The following is a 27592-nucleotide window of genomic DNA, read 5'->3' as shown; positions in this document are numbered from 1 at the left end:
AGATGTTCGGCTGAAGGAGTATGAGCAGCTAGCTGCAAAGGTAATAATCTTTGGATTATCATCTGAGCCACAAGCAGATTAGCACAGGATAAATGAGATCAAACAGTTGAATGCATGGCTCAAAGATTGGTGTGTAAGATATGGGTTTCCACTCATGGGGCACTGGCACCAGTATTGGGGAAAGAGGAAGCTGTTCAATTGGGATGGGTTTCTCTTGAACTGTGCTGGGATTAGTGTTCCGGCGAATCAAATAACTAGGGCTGTAGATAGAGCTTTAAACTAATTCATAGAAAGTTTAAGGCACAGAAAGAGGCTACTTGGCCCATCGTGGCTGTGCTGGCCAAAAAAGGATCCATCCATTCTAATCCCACTTTCCAGCATTTGGTCCGTAGCCCTGCAGATTACGGCACTTGAAGTGCATATCCAGACTCCTTTTGAATGAGTTGAGGGTTTCTGCCTCAACTACCCTTTTCAGGCGGTGAGTTCCAGATCCCCACCACCCTCTGGGTGAAAAAGCTTTTCCTCATCTCCCCTCTAATCTTTCGACCAATCACTTTAAATCTATGCCCCCTCATCACTGACCACTCTGCTAAAGTGAATAGACCCTTCACCTCCTCTCTATCCAGGCCCCTCAAAATTTTGTACATTTCAATCAGATCTCCCCTCAGCCTTCTCTGTTCCAAGGAAAACACCCGTCTTTCCTCATAGCTGCATTTTTCCAGTCCTGGCAACATCCTCGTAAATCTCCTCTGTAGCCTCTCCAGTGCAGTTACATCCTTTCCATAATGAGGTGACCAGAACCACACACAGTACTCAAGTTGTAGCTATAAATAGTGAGGGCTGGGGCGGTGGTGGTGGGGGGGGGGGGGGGGGGTTCAAATGAGGGGAAATTTCAAAAGTTAAAGGGAAAGGACATGGCAATAGTGCAGGGTAGTGATATGGGTAATGATGACCGGAGTGTGACAGGAAGGGACAGAGTGCACAAACAAGAGTACACCAGCAAATAAGGTCAGAGTAGAGAAAAATGGTAAAAAGATAAAATTAAAGGCTCTTTGGCTGAATGCAGGCAGCATTTGTAATAAGATAGATGAACTGATAGCACAAATAGAAATAAATGCGTATGATCTGATACAGAGACATAGTTGCAGGGTGACCAAGGCTGGGAAATGAATATGCAGGGTTACTTGACATTTTGGAAGGATAAGCAGAAAGGAAAAGGAAGTGGGCTAGCTCTGTTAATAAAGGATGAGATCAGTACAGAAGTGGGAAATGATCTTGGCTCAGAAGATCAAATTGTAGGATCAGGTGGGGTGGAGATAAGAAATAGCAAGAAATCACTGATTGGATTGGTCGAGAGGCCCCTCCAACAGTAGTTACACTGTAGGACGGAGTATAAGTCAAGAAATAATGGAGGCTTGTAAAAAAAGGTACTGCAATAATCATGGGCAACTTTAATCTTCATATAGATTGGACAAATCAAATTGGTAAAGGTAGCCTGGAGTACAGGTTCAGAGAGTGCATTCGGGACAGTTTCTTAGAACATGCTGTGAAACCAACCAAGGAACAGGCTATTTTAGATCTAGTAATGTGTAATGAGACACGATTAATTAATGGCCTCATAGTAAAGGATTCCCTAGGAAAGAGTGATCATAACATGATGAATTCCACATTCAGTTTGAAGGGGAGAAACATTGGTCTGAAACTAGTGTCTTAAACTTATAATAAAGGGAATTCCAAAGGATTGAAGACAGAATTGACTAAAGTGGACTGGGAAAATAGATTATAAGGTAAGATGGTGGATAAGCAATGGCAGGCATTTAAGGAGATACCTCCTAATTCTCAACAAAGATATAATCCATTGAGAAAGAAAGGCTCTGAGAAGGATGAACCATCCGGGGCTAACTAAGGAAGTTAAGGATCAAATTGAAAAAAAAGGCATACAATGCTGCAAAAGTTAGTGGTAAGCCAGAAGATTGGAAAAAATTTCTAGAAACCAACAAAGGATGAATGCAAAAGGGAGAAAATAGATGAGAATAAACGAGCAAGAAATATAAAAACAAATATATAAAAAGGAAGAGAGTAGCTAAAGTAAATTAAAAGCAAAATACTGCGGATGCTGGAAATCTGAAATAAAAACAAGAAATGCTGGAAATACTCAGCAGGTCTGGCAGCATCTGTGGAGAGAGAAGCAGAGTTAACGTTTCAGGTCAGTGACCCTTCTTCAGAACTAGCCAGCGACGTCCACATCCCATGAATGAATAAAAAAGCAGGAAACTAAATGCCAGTTAGCCTAACATCTGTCATTGGGAAAATGCTGGAATCAATTATTAAGGAAATAGTGGCAGAACATTTAGAAAATCATAATACAATTCAGCAGAGTCAACATAGTTTTATGGCAGGCAAATTGTGTTTGATAAATTTATTAGAGTTCTTTGAGTATGTAACAAGCAGGATGGATAAAGGTGTATCAGCAGATATAGTGTTTTTTGATTTCCAAAAGGCATTGATAATGTGCCACATAAAAGGTTACAGCACAAGATAAGGACTCACTGTGTCAGGGTTAATATATTAGCATGGATAAAGGATTGGCTAGCTAACAATAAAACAGAGTCGGGATAAATGGGCCATTTTCAGGTTGGCAAACTGTAACTAGTGGGTGCCACAGGGATCAGTGCCGGAGCCTCAACTATTTATAATCTATATTAATGACTTGAATGAAGGAACCGAGTGTATTTGTAGCCAAATTTGCTGACGATACAAAGATAGGTGGGAATAGAAGTTGCAAGGAGGAAACAAAGGGATATAGAAGGTGAGTGAGTGGGCTAAAAATTAGCAGATGGAGTATAATGTGGGAAAATGTGAGGTTATCCACTTTTGTAGGAATAGAAAAGCAAAATATTTTAAATGGAGAGAAACTACAGAACGCTGCAGTACAAAGGGATCTGCGTGCCCTCGTACATGAATCACAAAAAATTAACATGCAGGTATAGCAAGTATTTAGGAAAGCAAATGGATTGTTGGCATTAATGCAAGGGGGATAGAGTATAAAAGTAGGGAAGTCTTGCTACAACTGTATAGGATGTTGATGAGACCACACCTCGAGTACTGCATGCAGTTTTGGTCTCCGTACTTAAAGAGAGATCTACTTGCATTGGAGACACTTCAGTCAAGGTTCACTAGGTTGATTCTTGTGATAAAGGGACTGTCTTATGAGGAAAAGTTCAGCAGCTTGGACCTATACTCACTGTAGTTTAGAAGAATGAGAGGTGATCTTATTGAAACATACAAGGTTCTGAGGGGGCTTGAGAGGATGTTTCCCCTTGTGGTGGAATCTAGAACTAGGGGGCATAGTTTCAGAATAAAGGGCCACCTTTTTAAGATGGAGATTAGGAAGCACGTCTTCTCTCAGAGGGTTGTGAATCTTTGGAATGCACTGCTCCAGAGAACTGTGGAGACTGAATCATTGAATATATTCAGGGCAGAGGTAGAATTATTTTTGAACTATAGGGGAGGCAAGGGTTATGGAGAACAGGCAGGAAAGTGGGAGTTGAGGCCAGGATCGGATAAGCCATGATCTTATTGAATGGCTGAGCAGGCTTGAGGTGCCATATGACCTACTCCTGTTCCTATTTCTTATGTTCTAATCTTGGACATGGGCACATTGCTCTGATTTAAATGTGAGTACACAACAGACAGCTAGCTACGCTGCCCCAACAGTTCCAACACAGGTCTGAGAACCATGGAGAAATAAATGATAGTGTCTTATTTTCAACCAGTACATGCCTAGACATGCCTGGCCTGCCCATCGAGTATATCCAGCTGTTGCAACTCTCTGCCAAAGATCAGTAGCTGAAGAGTGTAAAAATAACAAAAACAAAGCACCTTTCATTCTTAATCAGCAAACCTGCACAAACAGATCTTCAGGTCACATTATGCTGCTCCACTCAAATCCTACCCATGCTTCTTATCCATCTGCCTGGGAATAGTCTATGTAGCTTTGTATCAGACAGTCCACCTGGAATCCTATAACCTTAACCATGGGTCAGAGAGAGGCTGCGGGAAGTGTCAGTTTACATGCTTGGCCACTGGAAGTTTACGGAACAAGGCATGTTCTGAAGTACTGCAGGTGTCAGTACTTAATTGTGCTGATTACCAGTTTTCCTCCCACTGCATGTGGTCTTTTGCCATACTTAACACTGGACCAACAGACAATCCATCCCTTTCCAAATGATTTAGAACAAAAACAAACAGCAAAACTAGAAACAGCCAAGGTCATGCCAGGTGTGTGCTGATGACTGAACAAGTACTAAGAAAAATACAGAGACAATTTTAAAAAATTCTTTCATGGGATATAGACGTCGCTGGCTATGCCAGCATTTATTGTCCATCCCTAATTGCCCTTGAGTAGTGGTAGTGGTGGTGGTGAGCCACCTTCTTGAATCGCTGCAGTCCATGTGGTGTAGGTCCACCCACAGTTCCGTTAGGAAGGGAATTCCAGGATTTCGACCCAGCAACAGTGAAGGAATGACAATATAGTTCAAAGTTGGGATGGTGAGTGACTCGAAGTTGCAAGTGGTGCCATTCCCATGGGTCTGCTGCCCTTGTCCTTCTAGGTGGTACAGGTCATGGGTTTGGAAGATGCTATCGAAGAAGGCTTGGTGAGTTGCTGTCGTGCAGCTTGTACATGCTGCTGCCACTGTGCGCGGTGGTGGAGGGAGTAAATGTTGAAGGTGGTGGATGGGGTGCCAATCAAGTAGATGGTGTCAAGCTTCAGTGCTGTTGGAGTTGCACCCATCCAGCCAAATGCAGAGTATTCCATTACACTCCTGGCTTGTGCCTTGTAGACAGTGGATAGGCTTTGGGGAGTCAGGAGATGAGTTACTCACCGCAACATTCCTAGCCTCTCAGCTGCTCGTAGCCATAGTACTAATATGGCTGGTCTAGTTCAGTTTCTGGTCAATGGTAACTCCCCAGGATGTTGATAGTAAGGGATTCAGCGATGGTAATGCCATTGAATGTCAAGGGGAGATGGTCGGATTCTCTTTTGTTGGAGATGGTCATTGCTTGGTACTTGTGTGGCGCGAATGTTACTTGTCACTTTTCAGTCCAAGCCTGAATATTGCCCAGGTCTTCCTGCATAGGGACACGCACTGCTTCAATACCTGAGTTGTGAATGGTAAACATTGTGCAATCAGCGAGCATCCCCACTTCTGACCTTACGATGGAGGGAAGGTCATTGGTAAAGCAGCTGAAGATGGTTGGGCCTAGGACACTACCCTGAGGAACTCCTGCAGTGATGTCCTGGGACTGAGATTATTGACCTCCAACAACCACAACCATCTTCCCTTAACTCCAAATAGTGCAGAGTTTTCCTCAATTCCCATTGACTCCAGTTTTCCTAGGGGTCCTTGATGCCACACTTGATCAAATGCTACCTTGATGTCAAGGGCAGTCACTCTCACCTCGAGTTCAGCTCTTTTGTCCATGTTTGGACACAGGCTGTAATGAGGCCAGGAGATGAGTGCCCCTGGCAGAACCCAAACTGAGTGTCAGTGAACAGGTTATTGCTGAGTAAGTGCTGCTTGATAGTGCTGTCGACCACACCTTCCATCACTTCGTTGATGATCAAGAGTAGACTGATGGGGTGGTAACTGGCCAGGTTGGATTTGTCCTGCTTTTTGCGTACAGGACATACCTGGGCAATTTTCCACATTGTCGGGTAGATGCCAGTGCTGTGGCCAAGTTACTCTTCCCTGAAGATGTGAACTTGAGTAGTGTTCATAAACCAACCTTATTATTGAGGCCAACATTAACCAATAATCAACTACGCTGCAGGTTCAAGGATGTTAGAGTTCATTAAGGTGCAAGGTGAAGTCGCACTCTAACAGAGCCAGGGGTTCTTAGAGACACAGCAGGGATCCAACCACATTACTGAGATAGAAAAGAAAGAGAGAGGAGTACACATACTGGAAGTATTTGAAAAGAGAAGATTATACAGGGTATACATCACAGAAAGAGGCCATTCTGCCCAACCAGTCTATATTGGCATTTATGCTCCACTCAAGGCTCCTCCCATCTTTGCTCATCTAATGATCAGCATAACCCTTTATTCCCTTCTTACTCATATGTTTATCCAGCCACCCCTTACAGCAGTTTGGTGTTTCAGATGGGGAGCTGAGCTGATGAAAGCTCTCCACCGTGAATGCTAAAATATCTTCTCTTCAGATGTGAATCCAACATTTTATTCCTTAACTGCTGACACTATTAGGTCAGGGACCAAAGACAAAACAAGGGGGTCTATTTTCTTAATAGTTGAGAGCAAGACTCTTTCCCCACCTCCCTTGGAGTAGATCCAATTCAAATCCAAAGGTGCATGACTATAGAAATTGTATTGTTTCTCATCCAGGATGAATATGCAATCTTCAGTTTGGCCCTTGGACTATTTAAGCTCAAGTTAACAAGCTGGGAAAGTATGCGAGTGTGCTGATACATTCACTAATCCATGCCACAGTATAAGTTTGTCGTTGTTAAAAATGTCCAAGACAAACTGCATTTATATAGCGCCTTTAACAAAGTAAAACATCCCAAGGAACTATAACTGATATCTTGATCTCAGAAGCACTGCCAGGGGGTGGTATTGAAAACAGGGAGGCAATTCTCACAGGGCACCAAGGATGAGTCATTACAGATAAATTTCAGAACCACTGACAAAAGTTACATAGGATTACATAGGATATACGGCACAGAAACAGGCAATTTGGCCCAACCAGTCCATGCTGGTGTTTATGCTCCACGCGAGCCTCCTCCCATCTTTCCTCATTTAAATCTATCAACATAATCCTCTATTCCCTTCTCCCTGATATGCTTGTCCAGCTTTCCCTTAAATGCATCTATACTATTTGCTTCAACGACTCCCTGTGGTAGTGATTTCCACATTCTCATCACTCTTTAGGTAAAGATGTTTCTTCTGAATTCTCTATTGGATTTCTCGGTGACTATCTTATATTGATAGCCTCCAGTCATGCTCTTCTCCACAAGTGAAAACATTCTCTCTGTATCAACTCTATCAAAACCTTCCATAATTTTAAAGACTTCTATTAAGTCACCCCTCAGCCTTTGTTTTTCGAAGAGAATAGAGATCCAGCCTGTTCATCCTTTCTTGATATGTATACTCTCACATTTCTGGTATCAGAAATTACAGCCTTGGTCCAAACATGGACAAAAGAGCTGAACTCAAAAGGTGAGGTGTGACTGTCCTCGACATCTAGGTAGCATTTGACCGTGTGTGGCATCAAGGACCCCTAACAAAACTGGAGTCAATGGGATCGCAGGGTGAAAACTCTCCATTGGTTGGAGTCATACCTAGCACAAAGGAATATGGTTGTGGTTGTCAGACGTCAATCATTTCAGTCTCAATACATCACTGCAGGAGTTTCTCAGGGTAGTATCCTAGGCCTGACCATCTACAGCTGCTTCATCAATGGTCTTCCCTCCATCATAATGTCAGAAGTGGGGATGTTCGCTGATGGTTACACAATGTACAGCACTATTTGCAACTCCTCAGATACTGAAGCAGTGCGTGTCCGCATGCAGCAAGACCTGGACAACATTCAGGTTTGGGATGATAAGTGTAAGTTACATTTGCGCCACACAAGTGCCAGGCATAGTTTCAGAAGAGAGAATCCAACCATCTCCCCTTGACATTCAATGGCATTACCATCACGGAATCCCTCACTATCAATATCCTGGGGGTTACCACTGACCAGAAACTGAACTGGGCCAGTCATATTAGCGCTGTGGCTACAAGAGCAGGTGAGAGGCTGGGAATTCTGCCGCGAGTAATTCACCTCCTGACTTCTCTAAACCTGTCCACCATCTACAAGGCATATGTCAGGATTGTGATGGAATACTCTCCAGTTGCCTGGATGAGTGCAGTTCCAACACCATCCAGGACAAAGTAGCCCACTTGATTGGCACCCCATGCACAAACATTCACTCCTTCCACCACCGGTGCACTGTGGTAGCAGTGTGTACCATCTACAAGATGCACTGCAGCAACTTATCAAGGCTCCTTCAACAGCACCTTCCAAACCCGCGAACTCTATTACCCAGAAGTACAAGGGCAGCAGATGTATGGGACCACCACCTGCAAGTTCTCCTCCAAGCCACACAAAATTCTGACTTGGAACTATATCGCTGTTCCTTCACTGTCGCTGGGTCAAAATACTGGAACTCCATTCCTAATAGCACTCTGGGCGTTACTACAACACATGGACTGCAGCGGTTCAAGGTGGCTCACCACCTTCTTAAGGGCAATAAATCAGTGACACTCACATCCCAGAAACGAATAAAAATCATCCTTGTAAATCTTCCCTGCAACGCCTCTATATTCTTTTATAATATGGCCACCAGAACTGCATGCAGTACTCGAAGTGTAGTCTAATCAAGGTGCAATACAAGTTTAGCACAACTTCCCCACTTTTCAATTCTATTCCTCTAGTAATAAAGTCCAGTATGTGGTTAGCTTGTTTTGATGACCTTGCTAACTTGTGGCACAACTTTGTGATTGGTGCATTTGTACTTCGTGATCCCTTTGTTCCTCTACCCACCTAGACTCGCAGCTTCCAAGTTTTTTTTTTGTTTGGGGGATGTGGGCGTCGCTGGCTAGACCAGTATTTATTGCCCATCCCTAATTGCCCTCGAGTAGGTGGTGATGAGCTGCCTTCTTGAACCGCTGCAGTCCTTGGGGTGTAGGTACACCAACGGTGCTGTTCGGAAGGGAGTTCCAGGATTTTGACCCAGTGAGAGTGAAGGAACGGCGATATAGTTCCAAGTAAAAGTGACCTCCCTTTTCTTCTTACCGAAATGTGCTACTTCACATTTATATGTGTTGATTTTCATTTGCGAATTATTTGCCCATTCTGCAAATTTATTAATGTCCTCCTGTAATTTGTTGCAGTCCTCCTCAGTATTGACTATCCCACCCTCTTCTCCCCACCACCCCACTACCCCACCCCAGTTTGTTGTTAGAACAGTCTTGTCGGAACAGATTGCTAGTATAAACATGAACAAGCTTAGGAGAAGAATCAACTACAACATGGGAGGACAGCATCAAAAATATGTTATTGAAATCAGCACAGTAATCTTAAGAAAAAGCAGCAATTGTTGGAAAAGGATTAGGCAAGAAAGGTTGGGATAAAGCTGAAGTCTCAAGCAGCAGCCATGGTTAAGAATGTGGTGGTACTTCTGATTCACAGAAAGAGAAATGTTGGTCATGCCTGCCTAAGGCAAAGCATCTGACTGATCATTTTCAAGAAAAAAATTCCTCTATAATTGCCATTGCATGTTCAATAGATTCCCTCCACTGCTGTGTTCTTATGGAAGAGTTTGAACTGTTTAGCAATAATAAAAGCCAGACTGACTGGGCAACACTAACATAAGCTGCCCAGTTTATGTTCTATAATTTTCAGGAAGACAATAACATGGCTGCCAGGCTGACTGCTCAATCCCTTCAAGAAATCCAAAGACCACATTCCACCATGGCACAGCTGTCACAAGTAACAACCTCTCTGTATCTTCATAAATGCTAAAGCAAAATATTGCGGATGCTGGTAATCAGAAATTAAAAAAAAGAAAATGCTGAAAATACTCAGCAAGTCAGGAAGCATCTGTGGAGAGGGAAACAGATTGAATGTTTCAGGTCAATAACCTATCAGCAGTTCTGAGGCGCTATGGAAATGCAAGTCTTTTTGTTTCCCACTGTCTGCCTGCAGGTACAAGTGTTCCTAGAAGTTCCATTGGTTTAGATTCAGCCCTTAGTTTTAGTTTTTTTAGTTTTAGAGATACAGCACTGAAACAGGCCCTTCGGCCCACCGAGTCTGTGCCGACCATCAACCACCCATTTTATACTAATCCTACATTAATTCCACATTACTACCACATCCCCACCTGTCCCTATATTTCCCTACCACCTACCTATACTAGGGGCAATTTATAAAGGCCAATTAACCTATCAACCAGCAAGTCTTTGGCATGTGGGAGGAAACCGGAGCACCCGGAGGAAACCCACGCAGACACAGGGAGAACTTGCAAACTCCACACAGGCAGTACCCAGAATTGAACCCGGGTCGCTGGAGCTGTGAGGCTGCAGTGCTAACCACTGCGCCGCCCAATGAAGCCCTGAATGAAGTATGAAAGGAACCATTCATGCACAAAAAAGGTTTTCATCAACTGCAGCTCTATCAGTTTTCTCCCTCCCTTCAGCACTATTTTTACTGCAATACAGTTTCATAGGTACCAATTGTCACTCTATATCAGTAATCCCAGGTTCCTGACCCACTGATTACTCTGTACCAGTAATCCTAGGTTTCTAACCCAATCACCATTCTGTACCAGTAATGCCAAGTTCCTGGACCAATCACCACTCTGTAATTGAGCCTAAGCAGCAAGTGCTAGAAGATACTGGAGCATGGATTGTCATGAGAATTGAGCTTGGTCCACTTTGATACCCGATTCCCAAATAGAAGTGCTGGGAATTTTAGGGTGTGACCAGGATAACCGAGCTCATTTTAAAATAGTTTTGCCCTAGTAGGTTGTTCAGCCAAAGTTGAGCATTCAGTAAACTTTTAATTATTAATTTGCCACATGCAACTCCTTTAAATCACTCAAAGGCACATCATGATCTCCATGGATTTGGAAATCTACTCATCCCTGGTTTATTCTCATTAGTCTAGATTTTGAGACACTGCTAATTTATACTCTACAAACTTTGTAAACCATCTGTCACAGACTCCACCGCACTGAATTGTAAAGCCTCAATCTTCTTGCGGTAAACACTTACCTAGCCCTAAATTTAGGTATTTATTTTTTCTGCCCAGTAGCCTGTCTTTTCCAGACATATTTGCTGAGCCTTTGTGTATTTTGACGATTGCTGGCCTTTGAAGCATCCGACATTTTAAAAGCTTGGTCTTGCTCGATTTTAAGCTTGATGCAGTGATATATTTAGTGAGTAAATGTTCTTCAATGGTGTGAATAAATTGTGAAACACTATTTCTGGCTTGGTATATGCATATCAGGTGGCAGGACCGTATCTCCAACACAGAAGTCCTCGAGGCGGCCAACATCCCCAGCATATACATCCTACTAAGCCAGCGGCGCCTGAGATGGCTTGGCCATGTCAGCCGCATGGAAGATGGCAGGATCCCCAAGGACACACTGAACAGCGAGCTCATCACTGGTACCAGACCCACCGGCCGTCCATGTCTCCGCTTTAAAGACGTCTGCAAACGCGACATGAAGTCCTGTGACATTGATCACAAGTCGTGGGAGTCAGTTGCCAATGATCGCCAGAGCTGGCGGGCAACCATAAAGGCGGGGCTAAAGCATGGCGAGTCGAAGAGACTTAGCAGTTGGCAGGAAAAAAGACAGAAGCGCAAGGAGAGCGCCAACTGTGGAACAGTCCCAACAAGCAATTTTATCTGCAGCACCTGTGGAAGAGTCGGTCACTCTAGAATTGGCCTTTATAGCCACTCCAGGCGCTGCTTCACAAACCACTGACCACCTCCAGGCGCTTACCCATTGTCTCCCGAGACAAGGAGGCCAAAGAAGAATATGCATATTAAATACTTAAACAAGTTGCTGTGGCGCCAATAGCAGAAACCATCACATACTCCCGTGCATTTTTTCTTCCCTTTCTACTTTCTTTTGATCTTGCAAACTTCATCCTTTAACCACCACATAGAAATAAAACGCCACTTGAACTACATAAGTGCAGTCATGTTCTTTTCCAACAGGTGATGTAATTTCCTGTGGAAGATGACTAGCTATGGGAGAATCTTTCAAAAAGGAAACAGCTATCTTTCTCCTTGACTCCCAGGAATCAAGTGAACATTCAAGGTATCAATTTATTATTCAGTCCTGCACTCAGCCAATCTGAGCAACATTTCACACAGTGACACTGATAGCAGGTATATGAACAACAGGAGGGAATGCAACTTAAACAGAAGTGACAGTGCCCTGACCATCTCTACTACCATACAGTGGCATTAGCTGCATCCTGTATTCTCCTTTGTGCCCTGTACTTAGTTCTTTGTATGGTGGTCTATTGTTGAGTTTAAATCTTTTCACCAGCTAACTGTTATACTACAGAAGCTCTCAAATTCAGTGTTAAGGGGAGTGAAGAGAAAGCGAGGGGACCATGTGCATGACATAAGAATGGCCAGAGTAACTAAAGCCAATGAGGTCAAGCTGGATACAGGTCTGGCCATTACTTTTTTGTCTAATTTTATCCATCTTCTCTTAAAGGTGCCTACAACATTCCAGTACCCTGATCAAGTAGGCTCACACAAGGTGAATGGATAAGGGACCAGCAAGGTTGTTTAACCATGGAGCATAACAGGCTTGACTGATTCAGTCCTCATCCAACCACACTGTATTGAACAGGACTAAGATCCTGTCCTGATTTTCCCCTTTGCAGGTGGCTCCCCTGGCTGAGATCAGATAAATGAGCAGAAACGAGGTATTGAACCCAGGAATTCTAGTCTCTATTGTCCCCAACGGTTAAGATCTAGCGCCATCCTACAGAGGAAATGGTTGCAGTTTAGATCCATCAGCTGGTAACAGGTCCTAAGACCTGTGCTGTTGGGTCTATTTAAATTATAAACATGTATTGTCAAGAAAAAATATCCAACTTTGAAATCTAAATTAGGAGAAATTACAATTTTTTGGAAGTTTTCAGCTGGCCTGCTGTTTGCATTGAATATGCAGGGAGTATCTTGGAATCAGCCTGTGCACACAGAGATCCTCTACTCCATCAGACTCACTCTGCACTTCAGGCACCAGTGCTTTATTAAAACAAAACAGCAAAATATTGAAGAAGCTGGAACTCAAATAACATCAGAAAATGACAAAAACATTCAGTAGGTCAGAGAACATCTGTGGAGCGAGGAAAGGCCATCGACAAGAAATATTAACCCAACATGGCTCTCTTCAGCAATGCAGCCCGCCCTGCTTTGGATTTCTGGCATTTTCTGCTTTTATACCAGAGCTTCAGTGCTGCTGCTCAAAGGCAACTCAAAAAGGTTTTCAAAGCAGTTTTACAACAATTTTTATAAGAAAAGGCTGTTCTCAAACCTTCAAGACATAGCCCAATGGAAAAGCAATGATCGTGCAATGAGACAGCTTAGAGTTGACTCCTTAGCTAAATGTTTAACCAAGCCTGCTGCAGATTTCATCAAAACACTGTGCAAAATGGAAAAAAGACTTGTCACATGAAACAGATTAATTTTTGGATCTGATTTCATAACTTGTATTTTAGATCTACATTTTCATAACTTGAATTTTAGGTCTCCATATATTTTGAAATCTGTTAAAAAATACATTCGGGAAGCAAAACGTGATGCATTATAAGCAGTGCAAACAGCTGGTGTACAAAATTATGAAAAATGTGTTCGGTGTACATTAAATATATATTATATATACTCACACACACATATATAAACACAAAATGATATCAGCACACCACAGACTTGAAACACAGATGAAAAATTACCTTTCAAACAATGGGAAGAATGTAAGGTAAAGCAAGCAATGGTAACAAGCGGGGAAAATGGCCGTGCATTGTTAGAGTGAGAAGTGGAGGGTATTACTGGGACAGACCTCGCTGCTGCTGTTGTGGAAACTGGTCTCCTCCCCCTTCACTTCCCGCGACACAATCAGCAGAAACTCTGACTGATGGTCCCGCCCATAGCCATACGGGGAACCTATACTGACCAGCTGTAACAACCAGAGCAGAGAGTTTGTAACACTAGGTATACTAAAGGAGTGTTGTTTTCAAAAAGTGTAAACACATTTTAAAATTATTTTTATAACATTTCAAATACAGTTTCACAGTGATAGTTTTCCACACTGGTAGAGTGGCAATAATTCAAAATATGCACCAGAAATATTGATCAGCAAACAAGTTCTGCTTTCCATGGTAGAGTGGCAATAATTCAAAATATGCACCAGAAATACTGATCAGCAAACAAGTTCTGCTTTCCATTAAGGTCCTAGAATCTTGTGTGCAACAGAATGGTGAAAGGTATCCTGCAATTGCCCACTCAATGACCTCAGTCATTTCATTGTAGCTAGGTGAGGCCAGGCGTTTTTTTTGTCTGGGGATTGAAAAGAATCTCCCATAGGTCTGCTCCTATACAAAGTGCTGGTGGCTAGTTATAGAGAAGCATTCAACAGATTTGCCAATGATACCACCTACATTCACTTAAATGTAGAGTGCGCAAACTCAGGTTGGGGAAGAGGAGAAGAGTGAGGGGTCCTCTCTCAAAGCAAAAAGTAGTTACAAACTCCCCAGTGACCTGGATCCAGAATATCGCAGGTTCAATTCCTGGCTTGCACCAAGTTAGATCAGTTAAGACTGTTGCTGCGGCATTACCTAGCCTCAGCAGCTCTGGATTAGAGGAGAGGGTGGGGAAAAAAAAAATCAGAAAGGTTTCCATTAGTTATCCACGGACCACCCTTCCTGTTAGAAAGCGCATGCATGGTGAGGACACGATGGGGTTTGACTGTGACTCCCCAGAGCCAGCATGGACCCGATGGGACGAATGGCTTCTTTTTGTGCTGTAATGATTCTATGACTGTGATTCTATTCAGCTGAATAGCCTGTGAACATCACTGTCTCGGCTCATATGTAAAGAATGGCCATCTAGGGGAGCAACTGTGAAAAGCTACCATAATAGGCAATCACTTCAGAACAGGTGGAAATCTGCAAAAAAAAAAGTTAGAGTCCCTAACTCATTTTAGTTCAAAAGATTACATTTAAATTGGTGGAAGGCAAAAATAATGGTACAGATCAAGCATAGCCACTTTCTGGGATACGCAGTGCAATATTTGTAATACAAACAACTCTCAAAAAAGTGATTAAGATGTAAAGCTACAGTATTTGAATTAAAATTCCTTACTAAATTCAACCTTGAAAACTACTGTTTTCCAACCAAGTGATTTAAGATCTTTTCTCTAGCACAAAAATATTGACTTCGATCTTTAATTGCCATTTAGCCCAAACAACGTTTTTGAAGGAGAAACAGCTGTTCTCTAAGCCAATTCTACAGTTTTCAAAACACCACATGTTGGCTATAAAAACCCAGTCAGAAAGGTTGAATTGCGCAAAGGATGCTGGGAAGCAGGAAACAGCAGTTGCCAGGGAAGAATTACTGGATTTGGGAGAGCAAGAGGGTCAAACAATTGGCTTTGGGCATGTGACAGGTTGGAGAGACTGCACGTGATATAAACAGAGCCAAACACTTAACCAACAGTGCTCTCAGAAAAAGGGGCAGGTCTCTCTCATCAGGTCAATGATCTGCCTATAAAACAGTCACTGCAAAGTAACGTTTGTACATTGCATGTGAAACACTGAGGTGTTTGAGAAATGGAATCAGACACTATGTAAATGCAAGCCTTATGTTTTGCAAATACAAAAAAAGGGCTAAATATACGGTCTGATTTTCTCCCACTTACTAGGGCCTCGGAGATGCAGACTGAAGAGCTACATCAATCTCCTTTGGTGTTAAACATGGGGAGTCAAAACCAAAGTGTAGTCTTCCAGTAAGGTGGGTGAGGGGGCATGGGAACATTGAGCCAGGACTCAACCAGTGTTCCTGCTGTTGAGCAAGATCCAGCAACTACTTTTGAAAGGCTTCACTTTTAATTGTCAAGTGAAGCTAAACTCGAGTTCAGCTGTGATGCTAACCAAGGCTATAGATACCCGCCTGATAAAATACCCCTGTTTTATAGTCATTGACTTTTTAAAAATTATTATAAACACCTACATCCACACTTATAATGGAAATTGTCAATGTAAACTGGTCATGCTATAATCACACCTTCCTACCAGTGGTAACACTGCAGTGCCTTATAAATGTGGGTATGCAAATTTATAATGGAAAATGTTGACAAAGTATATTGACTTCTGCTAACCTACTCTAAGTCATAAATGTACAGTTACAAGTCTTATATATAACCTCCCCCAAAAAAGATATGTTGAAATAATGCAGTAACTTAAATGTGATTCCTAATAAGGAATGGCAGTGTTCTAAGGGTCAGTGTGGATGTGCACCATCAGTACAATCTGATGTATCTAAAATGGCAGACCTGATGTTTTTAGTCAAGGAAAAAAAAAATGCAGTTACAATATAGCTACTGCCACAATCATAAATACATTGCACAGTTATGCTTCTAATTACTGGAATGGGGATTGTAACATGCAGAAACTTTTTAAAGAATATTCCCTTGGAATGGAAAACCAACCATATCCCCAGGTCCACACAGAGGAAGTTTGGAAGGTATTATACTGAAGAGTCACAGACTGCAGCAGAGTACAATTTTTGAGAATTCAGGCATTATTTACATCACTAAATGCTTCCACACCTTTTGGTCAGATTCATTTTGCATTTTATATATACATATACAGTTCCAGGTCAAAAATGTCAGTTAATTAAGTAGCTATAGAAGTTGAATGAAGGTTTTAGTCAGGAAGGTCACATGTCTTTGAATCTGTATTTGGTTCAGCCAACTATTGAGGTTGCCTTCAAAAGGATAAGGTGCTTCTGTTCATTTCTAATAGCATGGTATGTTGGACCAAAGTGAAAAAGGAGTTCTTACGTTATATCCACTAGAATCGAATGCTGGATAGATCTCAAAGTCTAACTGATTGCTTTCATGTCCTTACCTGTTCAAACTTCCAGCCGTCAGACATTGTGGACACCATCTGGGTGAGCTCCTCTTCCTGGCACTGCAACACTCTATAGACATGTTTCATTGGGATCTGAGGGTTACAAGGCAAGAGGAATCAAATCAATTTCTAGCACAAAGACCCATTAAAGAAAGAGATATGGAATCACAGTTAGTAAACTTGGGGATTTTTCCAATGATGGAAATAGTGCTGGTAAAATCAAATTAAAGCTTGGGATAGAATCTTAAAATGCAGCTGAAATGAAGAAAAGGTTCTTTGGCGCAAGTTACATCTCAAAATATGTGAATTATTAAATTGGGATTATGATTTGACAGCGTATATATTTTCACTGAAAGCACGCATCCCGTGTACACGTAGAAATGAAAGTAAAATTGCCCCATCAGTTGTACTGTGCATTTCAATGCAAATTGGCTCTATTCTATGCTATCAAGTAATCCATTATATTTTACCTTACAGACAATACTGAACTCTCTTAAACAACACCATGCTTTCTGGTCACCAATTCCCTTCCCTGTAATCTAAAAGCAACTCTTTGCTTTGATACCTTCCCAGATGGTCATTATTCACGTGACACCAAACAATGTGTATTAGTTATTCACAGCTCAGCCTGACCCATAGGGTCATAAGATAAGAACTAGGAGCAGGAATAGGCAATTCAGCCCTTGAGCCTGCTCCGCCATTCAATACGATCATGGCTGATCTCATCTCGGCCTCAACTCCACTTTCCTGCCCATTCTCCATAACCCTTCAACCCTTTACTAATTAAAAATCTGTCTATCTCCTCCTTAAATTTACTCAATGCCCCGGCATCCAGCGCATTCTGGGGTAGTGAATCCCACAGATTCACGACCCTTTTGAGAGAAGTAATTAGTCCTCATCTCTGTTTTAAATCTGCTACCCCTTATCCTAATCCTCGTTCTAGATTTCCCCACAAGAGGAAATATCGTCTCGACGTCTACTTTGTCAATCCCCTTAATCATCTTATATACCTCAATTAGATCTCCCCTCATTCATCTAAACTCTAGAGAATAAAGGTCTAAATCTCTCTTCATAAGACAAACCCCTCATCCCTGGAATCAATCAAGTGAACCTCCTCTGAACTGCCTCCAATGCAACTACATCCCTCCTCAAGTAAAGGGACCAAAACTGTATGCAATACTCCAGGTGCGGTCTCACTAATGCCACTTCCCTACTTTTATATTCTATTCCTTTTGCAATAAATGCCAAAATTCCATTTGCCTTCCTTATTACCTGCTGTACCTGCATACTAGCTTGCTGCGATTCATGCACGAGGACACCCAGATCCCTCTGCACCAAAGCATTCTGAGGTTTCTCTCCATTTAGATAATAATTTGCCTTTCTATTCTTCCGACCAAAATGGATAACCTCACACTTATCCATGTTAAACTGCATCTGCCAAATTTTGGCCCATTCACCTAACCTATCCATATCCATTTGTAAATTTCTTATTTCTTTATTGCAACTTACTATCCCACCTATTTTAGTGTCATCTGCAAATTTGGCTGTAGTACCTTCTATCCCTGCATCCAAGTCATTAATATATATTGTAAATAGTTGGGGCCCAAGGACCGAACCCTGTGGCACCCCACTAGTTACATCTTGCCAACCAGAAAAAGACCTATTTATCCCAACTCTCTGTTTTCTGTTGGTTAGCCAATCCTCTATCCAAGCTAATAAATTGCCCCAACCCAATGTGATCTTACCTTGTGTATTAACCTTTTACGTGGCACCTTATCAAATGCCTTCTGAAAGTCCAGATATACTACATCTACAGGATCCCCATTATCCACTTTGTTTGTTACAGCTTCGAAGAACTTTAGCAAATTAGTCAAACACGATTTATCCTTCATAAATCCATGTTGACTCTGATGGATTGCGTTTTGACTTTCTAAATGTCCTGTTATTACTTCCTTAATAATGGATTCCAACAATTTCCCAACGACAGATGTTAAACTAACTGGTCTGTAGTTTCCTACTTTCTGCCTCCTACCCTTTTTGAATAAGAGCGTTATATTAGCTCTTTTCCAATCCACTGGAACCTTTCCCGCATCCAGAAATGTTTGGAATATTATAACCAATGGATCCACTATCTCCGCTGCCACTTCCTTTAGGACCCTAGGATGTAGGCCATCAGGCCCTAGGGGTTTGTCTGCCTTTAATCCCAATAGTTTGGTCAGTACTTTTTCCCTAGTGATGACGATTTTTCTAAGTTCCTCTCTTTCTATAACTTCTGCATTTCCTGTTACTATTGGGATGATACTAGTGTCCTCCACCGTGAAAACTGAGGCAAAATACTGATTTAGTGTCTCCGCCATTTCTGTGTTCCCCTCTATTAACTCCCCAGTCTCATCCTCCAAAGGACCAACATTCACTTTAGCTATTCTCTTACCGTTTATATACTTATAGAAGCTTTTGCTATCCATTTTTATATTCTGCCTGTCCCTGGCCCCCCTCACCCATATACATGCATTTCCACCAAGGGTTTCTGGATCGATAAAAGTAGCAAGAAATCCTGGCTGATTTTCCTCTCCCTAATACAAGAACAGGAGCCAATTCTAGTAATTCTAACAAAGCCGCAACTGAGATCAGCTAACTCAGCATAGAGATTAAACGCCGACCCTTGGTCTCACTGTGTAAGCTAAACCATGCGGGGAGCTGCACAACACCTTTTAAAGGCTTTTTTAAAGCAGGCAATGCAGAGCGTAAGCTATAGCTTTCACTGTACTGCAGGCCTGACTTGGCAGCTCCTGTTCAGTCACTTTTCCTCTTGTCAACTGAAGCAGCATAATGTTATCAACACACACTGTCTGAGCACACAGGACTGCACTAGTTCCTTGTAAATCTCTGACAACAGCTTGTATGTTTAAATACATTTACTGCAGTACTCTTCAAATATACTTAAGTGTTGCTGCAGTCTTTGCATTTTCTTGGTAGCAGTTATCTCTATTAATTGCTAAAAATATTCTGGCAATGGGCAAGGATTTGCACCTCATTTAACCACTATCTACAAAACATGTCTTTCTATCAGTGGTTGTAATCTGGAATACAAATTTTTTAAAAGCATTTTGGGTGTTGGATCTCCACATAACCCTACGTCACCATGCTTTCAGTTCCTGCTGGTTTCCCCTTCACCTTCCCATAAGAACATAAGAATAGGAGTATACCATACGGCCCCTCAAGCCTGCTTTACCATTCAATACGATCATGGCAGTGTCTACCCTATTAAGCCCCTTCAGAATCTTGTACGTTTCAATGAGATCACCTCTAAATTATAGACCCAATATACTCAGCCTTTCATCATGGAACTAATCTAGTGAACCTTTGCTGTACCACCTCCAATGCAAGTATCCCCTTCCTTAAATATGGGGACCAAAATTACACCCAGCACTCCAGGTGTGGTCTCACCAAAGCCCTGTTGTAGCAGAACTTCCTTATTCTTGTACTCCAGTCCCCTTGCAATAAAGGCCAACAGGCTATTTGCCTTCCTAGTTGCTTGCTGTACCTGCATTTGAACCTTGTGTACGAATATACCCAAGTCCCTCAGAACATCAACATTTACAAGTTTCACACCTTTTCAAAGCTAATACTTCCCATATGGTACAATTCTATGGTATTGGTCACTTTCTGACACCTCATCCAACTGGCCATTCTTCAGCCTCAAGGTGAGGTTATGAGTGACAGCAGGCTATTTGGTCCAGGGACAAGCACACCACAGCATAGTCTTACCCTATCCTGCACCCACCATCAGTACCAATACAAGTGCACTTTTCTAGCACTGGACAGTAAACAAGAACAGAAACCAAGGCTGACTTTTCTCAAATCCATAGGTGTGGAGATCAACTGTCATTCCAACTCCGATCAGGTAACTCAGCATGGACCTGGAATCACCACAGGTCTGTCTATATCGTCCAATTACACTTCACTTTTATAAATTGAAACATGGTCAGCTAATGAGTGAGGTAATGAGTGACAGCAGGCTATCTCACCTTGCTGATATCTGTAGAAGAGATCTACACAAAACTACAGATTTTTTATTCATTCAGGGGATGTGAGAATCGCTGGCAAGGCTAGGATTTATTGCCCAGCCCTTACTGCCCTCGAGAAAGTGGTGAGCCCCTGCAGTCCATGTGGTGTAGGTACATCCACAGTGCTGTTAGGGAGTGAGTTCCAGAATTTTGACCCAACAACACTGGAGTGGCGATACAATTCCAAGTCAGGATGTGTGTGACTTGGAGGGGAACTTGCAGGTGGTGGTGTTTCCATGCATCTGCTGTCCTTGTTCCTCTAGGTGGTAAAGGTCGTGGGTTTGGAAGGTGATGGAGCCATGGCGAATTGCTGCAGTGCATCTTGTAGATGGTGCACACAGCTGCTGCTGTGCACTGATGGTGGAAGGAGTGAAGGTTTAAGGTGGTGGACAGGGTGCCGATCAAGCAGGCCGCTTTGTCTTGGATGGTGTCGAGCTTCTTGAGTGTTGTTGGAGTTGCACTCATCCAGGCAAGTGGATGACTTGTATATGGTGGATAGGCTTTGGGGAGTCAGGAGCTGAGTTACCCACTGCAGAATTCCCAACCTCTGACTTGCTCTTGTAGCCACAGTATTTATATGGTTGGTCCAGTTAAGTTTCTGGTCAATGGTGACCAACACCCCACTGCCTCACCAAGGTGTTGATGGATTCAGCAGTGGTGCTGCACTTAAATGTCATGGGGAGATGACTGCATTCTCTCTTGTTGGAGATGGTCATTGCCTGACACTTGTGTGGCGCGAACATTATTTGCCACCCTAATGATCTTGGTATGAACAGCTGGGAGCATGTAATGATGCTGAGGGGCTAAGAGCTGTGGAGGAGCAGCAAAGGGATTGGAGAGTGTCCATGGACACAAATCACTAAAAGCTAGTCTAAAGGTACAAAAAGCAAATCAAAGATGCTAACAGAATGTTGGCCTTTATCACTAGGAGAACTGGAATACAAAGAGGAGGATGTACAGGGCCTTTGTCAGATTCCCATCTGGAGAACCGTGTTCAGTTCTAGGCACTGCAGCTCAGGAGAGATACATTGGCCTTGGAGGGGGTACAGCACAGATTTACCAGAACCATACCAGGGCATGGATGATTAAATCATGAAGATGGGTTGCTTAAAACTGACGTACTCCCTTGTGTTTAGAAAGTGGAGGGGTCATTTAAGTGAGATGTTTAAAATGATTATAGGATTCTACAGCAAAAATAGAAAGAAATTATTCCCTCTGGTGGAGACTCCAGAAGCTTGGAATGTTGGAGAGAGCTGTACTCTTTCCAATGATGGATCGTTTGCTTACTTTGGAGTTCACTCACTCTAGAGAGTGATTTATAAGTAGAGATAGGCCATTTAGAAGTGAAATCAGGAAGCACTTTTTCGACACAAAGGGTAGTGGAAATCTGGAACACTCTCCCACCCAAAAAAAGCCTGTGGATGCCGGAGGACAACTGAAATTTTCAAGACTGAGATGGATAGATATTTGGTAAGGATATCAAGGGATATGGAACAAAGGTGGGCAGATGAAGATATAGATCAGCCATGATCTAATTGAATAGCATAACTGGCTCAAGGGGGGTGAATGGCTGACTCTTGTACCTATGTTCTACCTGCAAGCACTGCTTTCCAAAGACCCTGTAGGAGACTGCATGATTGACAAAATGGAAAATGTGACTGCTCTCAAGAGTGAGTGAACTCCAAAGTAAGCAAACGATCTATTATTGGAAAGAGTACAGCTCTCTCCAACATTCCAAGTTTCTCACTCCCAACCTCCGCCCATCAATCCCCCAAGATCACCTCACATATTTGCACTGGATCTCTTTCCACTCACCTGTGAGGTTTTGGTGTCTCTTTCTCTTATCCTGTCTTTCACTAACTTTATTAGTGATGTGATGTTGTAAAACTCTGCTTCCTCCAGCACACCTGAAAGGGACAAAACTACCATCAACTATTTCCAATCTATACTGCAGAGAGGTTAAAGAGAACTCTTTTCAACCACACCTCAATAATTTACAACTTGTTAAAAAAAAATTGTTCTTGGGATGTGTGTGTCACTAGCTAGGCCAGCATCTGTTGCCCATCCCTAATTTCCCTCAAGAAGGTGGGGGTGAGCCGCCTTCTTGAACTGCTGCAGTCCACATGGCGTGGGTACACCCACACTGTTGTTAGGGAGTTCCAGGTTTGTGACCCAATGACAGTGAAGGACTGGCGATATAGCTCCAAGTCAGGATGGTGCGTGCAAGCGGTGGTGTTCCCATGCACGTGCTGCCCTAACTCTTCCAGGCGACAGAGGTCGCCGGTTTGCAAGGCGCTGTCACAGGAGCATTGGTAAGGTGCTGCAGTGCATCTTGTAGATGGTACACACTGCTGCCACTGTGTGCCAGTGGTGCAGGGAGTGAATGTTGAAGGTGGTGTATGGGGTGCCAATCAAGCGAGCAGCTTTGTCCTGGATGGTGTCAAGCTTCTTGTGTTGTTGGAGCAGCACTCATCCAGGCAAGTGGAGAGTATTTCATCACACTCTTGACTTGTGCCTTGTAGACGGTGGCTTTGGGGAGTCAGGTGAGTTACTCGCTGCAAAATTCCCAGCCTCTGACCTTTCCTTATAATCCAAGAATGTAGTAAACAAACAAAAGCTGAAGATGTAACAAACAGATCTTGCCTTCCTCTGCTAAATCCTTGTTAATAACCAGCTTCCCATGTCGCAGGTAGTTCAGTACTGGCCCAAAATAGGTGGGATCTCGGTCTATTAGATAGGCACCAGTCTCATCCTGAAATTTCAAACACAGAATAGTCTAGTTAAAAAAAAAAATCACATTTGCAAGTATTTACGAACATACTTCTGTTAGGATGAAAACAATGATCTGATTGAACTTTCATTAACCCCCACTTCTAGCCTTTCTATTCCCAAACAGTACACAACCAAGGAGTCAGTCAGGATTATAGTTCTTAACAGGCCTTTAAGTGGCTCAATTGTCTCCCCACCACCCCCTCCTCCTGAGGTCCCAACTATCACAGATGCTAATCTTCAGCCAATTAGATTCACTCCACATGATTTCAAGAAATAGCTGAAGGGGACGGGGTGGGCGGGGCGAACGACACAGAGTGGAGGCGGGGAACAAGACAGAGGGGCGGTATGGAGGGGGAGGGGGAGGGGGAGGGGGAGGGGGAGGGGGAGAAGGAGTGATCAAGATCACTCCTGACAGATGGACATCTATCCTAAGTACTCCGCATCGCTACAAGTGTACAAACATCGACTACTTGTGCAAGCAAAAAAATGCCAGGTATCTCACTCTATCACTTTCTTGTCACTATGTTGGAAACTAAGTCAATAAATTAATCTTCTCAGTTCAAGGTTCTTCACAAAAATGCACAATTGTTGCTTTGATTAATAGCAAGATAAATTTTTAACGCCTTTATCTTTCAAAAATTCTCTCACCGGCCCCCTATGTAAGACAAAAATTGTCACGTGGCCCCCCACATGAAAAGGTGGGACACCCTTTGTATAGACACATGCTACACAATCTCTCCTTATAGGCAATCCGTCTCATCCCAGGAATCAATCTAGTGAACCTTGGTTGAACCCAACCCCTATCCCAAGGCAAATATATCCATCCTCAGGTACTGAGACCAAAACAGGACACAGTACTCCAGGTGCAGTCTCAAAGCCCTGTACAATTGCATTAAGACTTCCTTACCCTTGTACTCTAATCCCCTTGCAATAAAGGGAAACATACCATTTGTTTTCCTAGTTACTTGCTGTACATGCGTGTTAACATCTGGTGTTTTGTGTACAAGGACACCCAAACCCATCTCAGCACCAACATTTAATAGTTTCTCATGATCTAAAAAATAATCTGTTTTTCTATTCTTCCTATCAGAAGCCAATAACCTCACACTATCCCACACTATACTCCATCTGCCACCTTCTTGCCCACTCACTTAACCTGTTTATATCATTTTGCAGACCCTGTGTCCTTCGCACAGCTTACTTCCCCACCTAACTTTGTATTATCGACATACTTAGATATATTAGATGAAGGGCCCTTCATCTGTCATTAATCTAGACTGCAAATAACTGAGGCCTAAACACTGAGCCATGCACACCCCGCGAATATCTAGTACAAGGAGGTACAAATACCCCCCAAAAAATGGAGCTGCTTTTATATTTAATAGCCCCAGAATAAACTTGCGAGATTCCCTAAAGGCCATCAGGAAGACCAGGGTTTTTATTTTAAAATGGATCTTGCAGCCTTAGTGAAGCAGCAAGTTCACTTTAGGGATCCAATGTGCAGGCAAGCAGTGTGCACTCACACAGCTTGTGATCAATAAAAAAGGAGCCTCAGACAGCTGCACTGGGCATCCAAACACATTTAAAAGATATCTGAAAAGCAGATGCTGAGATAAAGTAAATCCTGCTGTGATGTATGTCAATCAGTGCAACACAAATGCATTACTGTCTAACTTTAAACTTTTTAAAGCAGAAAGTGTTAAGTGTTAGTTGCAAAATGAAAATTTGTGAAATTATACCAGGACAGAATGGCCAAAATTTTCTTTTTAAAAGTTGCAATCTGATTGGCAGGCAGCGTTGTATCAAAATCCTGATGTTTCTACTGTGTGACTGGCTCCTCTTTCATTATTGACCAAATTGCACTATCCTGACCATTCAAGTAGATATCGATCCCCTCTGGAGCCTTGCAATATCATCGCTCTAAGTTCAGTACAAAAAGCAAGCAGCAGTGGATTGGGGAACATGGGTGGAACCAAGTCGTGCTATTAGTGCTGTACACAAAGCAGACTGAGGTTTGGAATCATAAGATTTAGTTACCTGCATCCTTTGTTGGTGAAAAACACACACTAACTTGTGCCCATTTCAAAACATAATGCAGAAACATTTAACCATAACGTGCCTTGTTGGATCTTGAGAATATGTTATAATCTGCAACACCATCAAGCACTTGTGCAGCAACATACAAGGTGAAACCTAGTGACAGCACCCAATAGTAATGCACTTCAGGTAATTCCTTAATTGTAGATTCAACACTGAGTCAAAGTATTGCTGGGACAGTAACAACATGACTGCTTACAGCCAGATGGCTTTCAGGTAGATTCTACTGTGAAACAAGCTAGAAACTATTTAGTCACAAAGATTACATTGATGTCAGTCACAATTTTGGGTAACTCGAGAAAAAAGTATAATAAACCATCAATACCCCATTAGATTTTCATAAAACCAAGTTTTGTTCTTTCCAAGTTTCAAAAAGGGCCCGTTTCTCTCTTCTCTTCCCTCGCCCTCCAAAGATCAGTGATTTTATGCTGTAGTAACTGAGCTAAAATAGCTCCTGGTCCTTGGTAATTATGAATCCCAGACTGAAGAATTTTACAGCCCAGGAGGTGGCCACTCAGTTTCAGCCTATGACGCCTGTGCCAATTTTTTGAAAATGATCCCTATACCCACTGCCCTTTTCCCACAGCTTTTTAATTTTCCTTTTTCAAATTGTATCTATGACCCTTTTAAAACTTATTATGGACTCTGCCATTCCTAGAAGTACACTCCATGTCCTAACATCTCTGCGTAAAAGAACTTCTCATACCTCACTCAAGTGACCAGAGGTTATCAGAAGTGAAAAAAAAGCAAAATACTGCAGATGCTGGAAATCTGAAATAAAAACAAGAAATGCTGGAAATACTCAGCAGGTCTGGCAGCATCTGTGAAGAGAGAAGCAGCGCTAAAGTTTCAGGTCAGTGACCCTTCTTCAAAAGAAGTTCTGAAGAAGGGTCACTGAACTGAAATGTTAACTCTGCTTCTCTCTCCACAGATGCTGCCAGACCTGAGTATTTCCAGCATTTGTTATTGCTATCAGAAGTGGACAAGCAACCAGAGAACCAAGCCTTAAGTAAGAAATCAATGCCTTTAAGAGACAAGGGCAGAAATTTGGCAACAGGAATAATGTTTAAATGGGACATCTGTGCATGAGTTTCCGCATTATTCCCCTTTACCACCTGAAGTCATTGACTTATATTGCTGCCCACAACATAAAGTTCACTGCCCTAGACAGAAATGTTCAACAATGCCAATCGTTCTTTAATACTGAAGCTCAACTGCAGGGAAAAAGTCTGAAGTTCAAACACTCGAATATGGGGAAGAGATCTACAAATGATTAGCTCCTCAACACAATATTGAAACATGTAGTGGTACGGTGACTCTACTGTTTGAAATACAGTTAAGCTGGAAAACATATTGAATGAAGTGAAAGAGCCACATTGATTAAAACGGTTGAAATTCCAAGTACCCTTCTCATCTTTCTCTTCCTTCCTTCCCATCCTGCCATATCAAAGAAATGAGGTCACTTCTTTCATGAACAGGGAAAGTTGCCTGAGGAGATTTCAAGATATTTATAAAGCAGATAAAACAGAAGGCCAGCCCAGCAATCTGCTGTCACTGGCTCTAATGCCAATTAGAAGAGCATGGATGAGAATCAAAACCAGAAAATGGTGGAGACACAGGTCAGCCAGCATCTGTGCAGGGGGAAAAGGTCAATGTTCAAACTTCAGATGAACAAGCATTTTAATATCAGAATAAAAAGGCAGAGAAAGGGAAGGGGGAAAAAAACAAGCAAACAGATACCGTTAAGTGACTTTGGCACCTGACTGTGGAAACAACTGGATTCAGCCTAGCCTCTCCAAAAACAAATCTGCAATTGTCTTATGCATGCTCCAGACAAGAGCCACAAGGCTGATCCCAGCATCAGAGGACTGTGAGAACCCCCATCCAATCGGACCACTGTTCTTTTCTTTTGGGCCTCCTTATCTCGAGA

At 42.5% G+C, this 27592-nt stretch overlaps 1 protein-coding gene across 3 annotated transcripts in view; it reads right to left on the bottom strand.

Moving 5' to 3' along the window:
• Positions 1-27592, bottom strand: part of LOC137383353 (BTB/POZ domain-containing protein KCTD5-like) — an 85276-nt gene that overhangs the window by 19249 nt on the left and 38435 nt on the right. For 2 of the 3 annotated variants that reach the window (XM_068056078.1, XM_068056079.1), the window contains exons 2-5: positions 23437-23545; positions 22609-22700; positions 16724-16819; positions 13657-13773 (exon numbers count right to left, since the gene is read on the bottom strand). In XM_068056078.1, the coding sequence (XP_067912179.1) occupies positions 13657-13773; positions 16724-16819; positions 22609-22700; positions 23437-23545 (414 nt within the window). The remainder of the gene's footprint in view (positions 1-13656; positions 13774-16723; positions 16820-22608; positions 22701-23436; positions 23546-27592) is intronic. The other variant, XM_068056080.1, reaches the window with a different exon arrangement.

The sequence above is a fragment of the Heterodontus francisci genome, chromosome 24 (genome assembly GCF_036365525.1).
Source record: "Heterodontus francisci isolate sHetFra1 chromosome 24, sHetFra1.hap1, whole genome shotgun sequence".
Classification (NCBI taxonomy): domain Eukaryota; kingdom Metazoa; phylum Chordata; class Chondrichthyes; order Heterodontiformes; family Heterodontidae; genus Heterodontus; species Heterodontus francisci.
This window is presented reverse-complemented; position numbering and strand designations above follow the sequence as displayed.